Here is a 9,551-nt window from a genome sequence, read left to right on the forward strand (position 1 = left end):
TTTTACTTGTTTGAGAAAACATATTTCACTCAATTGAGAAAACATATTTCACCTTTTCTGAAATTAATTATTTTTACGCATTTAAGAAAAAATAATTTCACTCGGTTGAGAAAACATATCTCACTCGGTTGAGAGAACATATTTTCACGCATTAGGAAACACAAATTTTAGTTGTTTCAAAATACTAGTTTCACTAATTTCAGAAAGTTGATTTCAATCATTAAAAAAACTAATTTCTTTATGTTTAAAAAACCAATTTCACTCATCTGAAGAAACATATTTCACTCAAAGAAGAAAATGATTTCACTCAGATGTGAAAACATACTTCTCTCAGTTGAGAAAACATATTTCGAAACAAATATTGAAACATATTTCGCTTAGCAGAAATGTCAGTTTCACACATTGAAAAAGTCGTTTCACACCAAAAAGACATATTTCACTTTTTCAAATAACTCATTTCACTCATTTAAGAAAACCCATTACAGTCGCTCCATTGAAATACTATATTTCACTTGTTTCAAAAAACTGATTACACTCATTACAAGAGATAGATTTCATTAGTTTTAGAAAAATACATAATGGAGTAAAGAAACAGTTTCATAAGCTGAAATATGAAACTCACAAAGAAAACTATATTTAGAAAAGTGGTTTCAATCGTTTCAATATAAAACTTATTTCATTCATTTCAAAAGAACTGACTTCACTCATTTCATTAAACTTATTCCATTCATTACCAAAATGTTTTGAAATAATCAGTTTGACATGTTTGAACAAACTAGTTTCAGAAAACTGATTTCACTTATTTCAAAAAATATTTCACTAGTTTCAAAATTGATTCCAATTATTTTGAATAAGTAAATTTGAAATAAGTGAAATTTAAATTTTGATACGATTGAAATAGAAAAACTTAAACTAGTTTAAATATATTCAAAATTGGTCTTGTTCTACAAATCACATGTTCAGGGATTTGAATATATAAAATATTTCAATAATAGAAAATTAGTGTGAGAGATATTGTCCATCTGAAATTTTAAACAAAGATAAAATGGATGGATTTGTGTGTGAGAGAGAGGAGAGATTCTGCATGCATGCATGTGTACCGTTCCTGTTAAAAGGTACTGCATCATTCTGACATTGACTAGACTTAAATCACAAATACAAGAGATTTTTTGCAATGAATACTTTCATATACACATACACATGGTCCCACAACTTTAGATGTGGCAGCACCTCATTGGTGGAAAGATCACCGGTAGCTCCCGCCTCCGGTAAAAAACACTTTGCGCCATGCAGCTGGGCTGGCCACGACCACGAGCGACGGACGGCACCAGCCAAGCCAGGCAACGTGCAGCGACGACGTGAGTGCCAGCTGCTTGCCGTCGAGGCAGTATCCGTTTCCCTTTCGCGACCACCATATTCTTCACGGCGTGGAACGAGAACCGCTCTCGTCTTAAAATACAAGTCCTACAAACAACTCGGAAAAGGAGTCAATTACAGCACTTTTTTTTTGCGGGGAAAGTCAATTACAGCACTTGTGCAGTGATACTAGAACTTGACATGAATGGTCTATAAATTTGCGGTGTACATTGAAGTGATGCAAAAACTTGACTTTGCCGTGTAAATGCGATGCAAAACTCGTTTTTATACATCCTTGGTGCTGACGAGACGTGCCAGCAGGCATGGAGCCCGCTATCAGTGATCAGACGGTGGGGACAGCATGTGGGGCCTGCTCTTTTTGCAAGAGAAAAATCTTGCACAAAAATAACCATGGTAGGTTAGAAACAACACAAATCGTATTAAGAGGAAAAACTGTCCAATATTTTGGAGCGCGCCTTACCGAAACAACCGATGACATTTGTTGTTGAAGTGGGATTAATAGGTTATATAGTATTCTTTAGATTAACAGCGTAAAGTAATTTTCTTGAACACGAATGAAAAGGGTGCAACCCAATTGGCGATTAACCACCAGGCTTGATGACATTTAGTGCACTATACGAGAATAAATATTTTCTATACCAATTTGGCCTAACAACATAAATGATAACTATAAACTTGAATGAAAAAGGTCCAGCAATCAAACCAGCGATCTCCTATCCCGATAGTGCAAACCAACACCCGACGAGGATCAACTCTGTACTTCGATACATCTGTAATATAAGCAAGAGCAGGACGTAGGGTTTTACCTCCATAGAGGGGGCCTGAACCTGGGTAAATGTTGTGTGTTCTTTCTCTTTTACCCATCGATCCGATCTAATAGCTCGGCCCCCTTACCCAGGTCTGCCGGTTTTGACACCGACAAAAGGTGATCTTGGATTTCTTCAGCGGGGACTGTAGGGACAAGTTGGTCAGCTCGAGAGGATTGCAGGGGCTAAGCATGGAAGGCTTTGGTCTCTTTGGGCTCGAGGTAGGGGATGGCAAAGCATCTGCCCACTCCCCTCACCCGGTGGTTATTGACTGGATCAACTAAGGACATGCTAGAGAGGAGGGCACTATTGAGAGAACCAGTGCCAAGGTCAGGGTCAGTTACCCCAAGGAGAGACGATGTGGAGTTTCTATTCCATGAAGGGATCATCTCAGAGATTGAATCTTTTTTCTGAGATGCTTCTCCTTGTGTAGGATCCTCCTTTTTTTAGAGACTAGGATTAACCACCACACCAGCTTAATATCAGACCAAATTGCATTATTAAATATGTGTGCATTTCTAGTTTTCCAAGTACACCATAAGATGCAAACGCATGTAAAATTATGCACACGTGGTTGTTGTTAGCAGGCCAAAATCTGGCAACGAAAGGAAAATCATATCCTAAAGTTATTCCAAAGAAGCTAGACAACTATTTCCAAAAAAATTTAGAAACTGCACAATCAAAGAGCAGATGAGAAACAATTTCTTGCTCATTGCAAAGTACACAATCCAAAGGTATATTCAAGTTTCTTTTGTACAAATTTGTCTCTAGTCATAGGCTTGTTTATGAGATAGAAGCCACAGAAAGATTTGGACCCTGCGAGGAGCAAACAGATCGAATGCCCCCCCCCCCCTCTAGAGTCATATTGCCATAAAATGCATCGTCTGTTACTAAAAGAGATAGACTGACATTCCATCAGACTAGCCATAATGGATAGTAACATAGAGTAGTAACATGCCCATGTGGTAACATGCAAGACTTCATTTATTAGGCTATAGATCTATCTTGCCTTGACATGTGTGATGCTACTCATACTAGTAGTAACTAGCTATGTTACCACATGTCTCTCTTTCTTCATTTATTACTTGTCACATCATCTATTTTATCTAGATATGTGTGATGTTACTACCTATGCTATTTTCATTGTGAGTAGTCTCAGGGAAGAAGAAGAAAAATCCTTCTAAAAGTGAGTCACAATAATGGAAAGACTTATGTGTCATCACAACAATGATAACACACAATGGGACATCACAATAAACCTTTCTCCTGGAACATTAAAAACCTTCTAATGGGATATCACAATAATGTTGTAAGACAACAGAGCGATTGTAAAATATGACTTTGTGTGTCATCGGCGATAGAAAAGACAATCATTTCAGCTCATTATGAACATATATATGAACGCCCATATTTTTCCTTTTTTGCGTCGAGTCGATTACAATTTGTTGACCAGCAGGTACTCATGTTGAAGATATTCCGGTAATCAGCACGTTTCATTACACAAGAACATGTATACATATATAGACTGACGATTAATAACATACCCATTATCCAAGCTGTCAAAAGAAAAAAAACATTCAGTACCCATGATAGCAACATCGCAAATTCATCCGCAAGTCAATACACAAGATACTCCAAGTCCAAGCAAGAAGAAGAAGAATGCCACTCTCCTAAATAAAATTTTAACTGAGCATGCGTACACGGCACACCAAGGTTGTCGTTGAACGGACAAACGAACAGATAGCTCATGTTGACGCAGACGGAGATGAAGCTGGTTTGCGCCGGCCGTGGCCGTCGCCGACGAACCTCTTCCAGTACCAGTGGCGCTCCCAGACGGAGCCCATGGACTCGAGGGGTACGCCCTTGGTCTCCGGCAGGAAGACCAAGACGAAGGCCGTGAGAGCCACCACCCAGGCTGCGTAGTAGGCGAACGTGGCGTACTTGAGCCGGCACAGCAGGGCGAGGAAGGTCTGCGTCTGCAGGAAGGTGAGCCCCAGCGTGGTCGACACGCTCACCGACTGCCCCGCCGACCGTATCTCCATCGGGAAGATCTCGCCGGGGATGATCCAGATGAGCGGCGCCCACGACATGCCGAACCCGGCGCCCTGCACGCAGGTGAGCACCAGCAGCGCCACCCCGTAAGCCCGCGGTATGTGGCCGTTGGCGGCTTGCGCTCCCATGATCCACGCGTTCGCGACCTGGCACACGACCATGATCACCGCGCCCACCATGACGAGCACCTTACGGCCGTACCGGTCGATCACCAGCGTGGAGAGGATGAGCGAGCCGAACTTGACGGCGGCGAGGATGACCGCGCCCATCAGCGCCGCGTTGCTCCCGAAGCCGGCGATGCGGAACACCAGCGGCGAGAAGAAGGTCAGGACCATCATGCCGCTCAGCTGGTGGCAGAACGGCACCACGACGGAGAAGGTCAGGTGCGGGCGGTACTGCCGATCGGCGAACAGCTTCCGGAACGCGCCTTCCTCGCTGCTCTGCGCGGCCTCCACGGCGCGCGTGATGTCCTTGAGCTCGGCGTCCACGTTCGCGCTGGCCCCGCGCACCCGGAGGAGCGCCGACCGGGCGAGGTCGGCCTTCCCGCGCATGATGAAGCTGCTGGGCGTGTCGGTGAGGAAGAGAGCGCCGACGAAGATGACGATGGCCGGCGCGCCGGCGAGGCCGAGGGAGAGCCTCCAGCCCCACTCGAGGCGCGCGGTGCCGTAGTTGACGAGGTTGGCGATGAGGATCCCGAGGGCGAGGAAGAACTGGAAGGCGACGCCGAGGGAGCCGCGCCACCGCGCGGGGGCCATCTCGGCGAGGTACAGCGGGGTGGCCTGGTTGGTGAACCCGACGCCGAAGCCGAGCAGCATGCGGCCGACGATGAGCATGGCGAGGTTCATCGCGGCGCCGGTCATGGCGCCGCCCGCGAAGAAGAGAGCCCCGCCCAGCAGCATCACGCCACGCCGGCCCAGCGACCTGGTGACGCGGCCAGCGGCGAAGGACGACACGAGCCCCGCGATGTAGAGGGACGAGGTGAAGGAGGTCAGCGCGTGGCTGTCGAAGATGCAGTACTGGCTCCGCTTCGCGTCCGCCATCCGCCTGAGCACCTTGGGGAAGAAGGTCTGCAAGAAGGGCTTCATCTGCGAGACGCCGCCTGGATTTCACAGCAGTTAGCAAGCAATCAGAAACGAGACGAGCACACCGCGCAAGATCATAGTAAGCTGTGGGTGAATCTGACCTGAGATGCCGATGTCGTAGCCGAAGATGAGGCCGCCGGAGGCCGCCACAAGGCAGGTCATGACCACGGTGAACGTGAGCTCGCCGCCGTAAGCCAAAGGGGAACCATGGCCAGCCTCGACGCCAACGGCACCTACGGCCATCGCGTTCCCTCGCCTGTTGTGTGTGTGTGTGTGTGGAGTGGACGCCCTGCAAAGGTTTCTCGTGCTACCAGTAGAGTATTGTAGTGTCACTGGTCAAGTTATCGAGAGGGAGAGCTGACTGGCAGCAACGGTACCGAGGAAGGGGCCGGCATCCTCTTGTATTTATAGATTGGTCAACTTTGGGCACCCCGGTGTATATCTCGCGTTCATGTTTGTTTGTTTTTGAGTTGGCATTCATGTTTAGATATGGCACTCTCAATGCACTATATTTGTGCTGCATTTAAAATAATTCTGATTTGATACTATCTTTTGTGTGAGAAAATTTATGAGATATTATTGCTCCCTTCCGGTTTATAGCCCTATATTACTCCCTACGTTTTCCTGTTTGGTTCATAAGTTCTAGGACTTTTTTTAGTCTCAACTTATAAGTCTCAAGTCCTTAAAAAGTTCCTACCTGTTTGGTTCCTGAGACTTATAAGTCTCTATAAGACCATATTACAACTATAAGTCTCTATAAGTCCCTCCTTGAGAGTCTTATTTCATAAGTCCTAAATGCTCACTTTAAGTCCCTATAAGTCTCTCCTGTTTGGTTTAGATGGGACTTATATGGACTTATTTAAGTCCCTAGACCAATAAGTCCCTGGAAACAAACACCCTCTTATTTACTCTGCGTATTAGATTTGATTAAAGTCAAACTTCATAAAGTTTGACCAAGTAATATTCAATAACAAATCTATATGATGTGAAAGTATATTTAATAATAAATCTAATGGTATTGATTTGTTATTGTATATGTTAATATTTTTGTCTATAAACTTTGTCAAAGTTTATAAAATTTGACTTTGACCAAAGCTAACATGCGGAGTAAATAAAAACGAAGGAAATACTATGGACATGCAGAGTAAATAAAAACGAAGAAAATACTATGGCAACTCTATCTTTTCTCGTTAAATAGGGTATCACATTAGATTTTTACGTAATATTATGATATACTGCTATAATAGTCCAAGGTGGAGCAATGAGAGGGTCCTTAAGCTGGTCATAGTGGGGAGTAACTTATATTAGTGTCATGCATATGACACTAGTCTAAGTTATTACCTCCATAGTACAAAGTAACGTAATAATAGTGTCATAAATGAGTTCATTTATTAGCTTGTAGACTCATCCCTTTTCAGGAAGCGTTATGTTACATTAACATATTATGTTACTCTAAACACCTCTCTTCTCATTAACTACGTGTCACATACTGTATGAATTTTCTTGAAGTACGCTATATTACTACCTAAGTTACTCCCACTATGACTAATCTTACTGCATGACAAGATACAACAACCATATCTCACCATGGTTAGGCTAGCTGACTCAAGATTAGGTGAGTAACTAACCAACCTAGACTTAGCTGTAAATGTGATACTAAGCCCGATTCCTATCACTATCCTTGAATCTTCACTAAAAATAAGAAACCTAACTTCCGCTGCATAGAAGTCGTATTGTTTGACGGGTCTTGCAACGGCAAGTACCGCATAGTACGGAAGTACCATAGGGTTGGCGCAGATACAAAATCATTTAAATTTAAAACTCTTGTCACAACCACGAGGCATTTTGTAACCCAGATCGAACAAACCAGCTGTGAAGTGGTTAGCCATGCCACCAGGTCAACTAGGGAACTAATAAAGATGATTAGTACTCCCTCTGTAAACTAATATAAGAGTGTTTAGATAACTAAAATAGTAATCTAAATGCTCTTATATTAGCTTACGGAGGAAGTATACATGATTCATTTGCTTAGAGAAGACTCCCTCTGTAAACACAGGAATAGTAGTTTGGACTATGTGAATGGAGTATGGGGCTGTTTGGTTCGCAGACACAGTTTGCCAAGCCAAAGTTTAGTTGGCATGTGTTTGATTTTTGCCACACTTTGGCTTGCCACACTTTATTGTCCCTATATCCCACTTGTCATAGAGACAATTTTTTTGTCAACTTTTGTCAAAGTTTGGCGTCCAATTTCTCAGCCACACTTTGGCTTGGCCACATTAGTCTCTAACCAAACAGACTCTATGCATTTCATCATGCATGGTTCCACTTGCACTTAAAATTGAACAACCGAGGTTAATGTGGGTCCAATACATATATTCACGATGTCAGATGGCATGTAGCTATTGACATGAAAATTGAACACTTGTTGTCTGACAATAGATATATCTGCAAGTCCATCATAAGACCGAATGAGTTCACAGAACAATGGTTGGCTTTATATGTTCTTTTTATTTCTTATACGTTCTTTTTGTTTGTCATCATGTGGTAAGCGTGATCAGCCAACTACTAACCTTGATGGTTATACGGGTTATATGTCAGACGAAGACTTTGGATCAATCATGGCACTCGTTTCCTACATAGGTGTAGCAGATTAACTAATGATAAAGAGCGTTCATTCCAAGAGTAGTAGCTCTTGTTTTGATGTTAGCGGTCTTATGTGGAAGCCATTTGTTTTTTGAGAAATTTTAACATGATCCCAAACTATTTTAGCTATCTATGTTTTTTGATCCAAGGGCCACATAATCTCTTATCATCTAAGAAGTAAGATTACTAAATAGGCAGTAATTTTTTCATTTTTCAAAGGACTCCTATTAATACTATGAAAATATACTGCTAAGAACTCTTGCCATATAAACTATTACGTTAAACAAATAAATACTTTCAAAAACAGTATGCAATGTAACTTGTATACACATCAAATGTTTGCACGATTAAAATGTTTACTTCAAAAAGAGTATGCAATGTAACTTGTGTACACATCAAATGTTTGCACGGTTAAAACAATTACTAGCTTGACATGCCAGCAGAATTGCTACATACTCCCTCTGTTCCTAAATATAGGTCTTTAAGAGATTCCAATTTGAAATACATACAAAGCAAAATAGGTGAATCGACACTCTAAAATACGTCTATATACATTCGTATGTAGATCATCTTAAAATATCTAAAAAGACTTATATTTAGGAATGGAGGGAGTACAACTTTAAATCATCTACTTGCTTTCAATCAAATTTCAACAAAACAAAATTTGAGAATCCATTGACAACAATCTTTTCCACATGCAAATTAAATTAATTTTTTTTAAATAAGGCACACACAATTTGAGTCATCCATCCATACTTTTTTTTAATATACTAGAACATTTTTAAACATTTCATGTATAATATACTTGTACTATGAGAAGTAAAAGCTGCTTAGAGCAAGTACAATAATAGGCTTATAGCCCGCTTACATGACAATTTTGCCTATGTGAAGAGAGAGACATGAAGAAGTAAGGGGAGTGGGTTCTCATGCAAGAGCCTAGCTATACACATGCTCTTAGGAAGATACAATAGATTCTTTAAAAAAAGATACAATAAATGTGAAGAAAGAGATAGAGAGAGGATGGAAAAAAAGCACTAGTCTTATAACCAATCTTATAGCTAACCTTGTTTTATGAGTGACTATAAGTGATGAGTATAGATGACCTGACGACATCATATAGCCAGCAGTTGGGCGTACCATTCGCCATGCTCTTAGAATGTTTCATCTTCAAAATACGTTGAGTTAATTGTTGTAATATCCTTGATTTCGTGAGGAATGTATAGGAAAGACAATAACGTGCATTATTAGTTTCCTTTTTATGCCACGATATATTAACTAGCGGGTTAGATATGATCTTTTTGCACTATAAAAATCATCAATAATCAGTGGCTAGGATTCGCTATATCTTACCTCTCTAGAGGTAAGAAGAACCATTGTAAAATTGCTCTTGTTTTTTTGCCTTTGTGCACATGGATGTCGGTCTATGTTTTGTTCCCTTAGTTTTGGTATTGGAACCCTAACATTTTTGTATCATATGGAAACAAATATCTTTTGCTGTTGTCTAACAACGGAATATCACTAGGTAAAAATCTATTTTGAACCAAGGGGAATGCATACATCGTCGTCGTCCGCATGCAACCATTAATGCGAA

General features: G+C 41.6%; 1 protein-coding gene across 1 annotated transcript; it reads right to left on the reverse strand.

Moving 5' to 3' along the window:
- Positions 1–3,575: 3,575 nt before the first annotated feature.
- LOC125511455 (sugar transport protein MST1) lies at positions 3,576–5,706 on the reverse strand. Its single transcript, XM_048676837.2, has 2 exons — positions 5,419–5,706; positions 3,576–5,334 (listed from the first exon to the last, which is right to left on the reverse strand). The coding sequence occupies exons 1-2, from the start codon at positions 5,558–5,560 to the stop codon at positions 3,929–3,931; spliced, it is 1,548 nt and encodes a 515-aa protein (XP_048532794.2). The 5' UTR covers positions 5,561–5,706; the 3' UTR covers positions 3,576–3,928.
- Positions 5,707–9,551: the final 3,845 nt, after the last annotated feature.

Source organism: Triticum urartu, chromosome 5A (assembly GCF_056163025.1).
Source record: "Triticum urartu cultivar PI428250 chromosome 5A, HENAU_Tu73, whole genome shotgun sequence".
NCBI classification, from domain to species: domain Eukaryota; kingdom Viridiplantae; phylum Streptophyta; class Magnoliopsida; order Poales; family Poaceae; genus Triticum; species Triticum urartu.

Coding starts and splice junctions, on each gene's coding strand:
- LOC125511455 (XM_048676837.2), bottom strand. CDS start 5,560: ATGGCCGTAGGTGCCGTTGGCGTCGAGGCTGGCCATGGTTCCCCTTTG. Junction 5,335..5,418: donor CTACGACATCGGCATCTCAG/GTCAGATTCACC, acceptor TGTGAAATCCAG/GCGGCGTCTCGCAGATGAAG.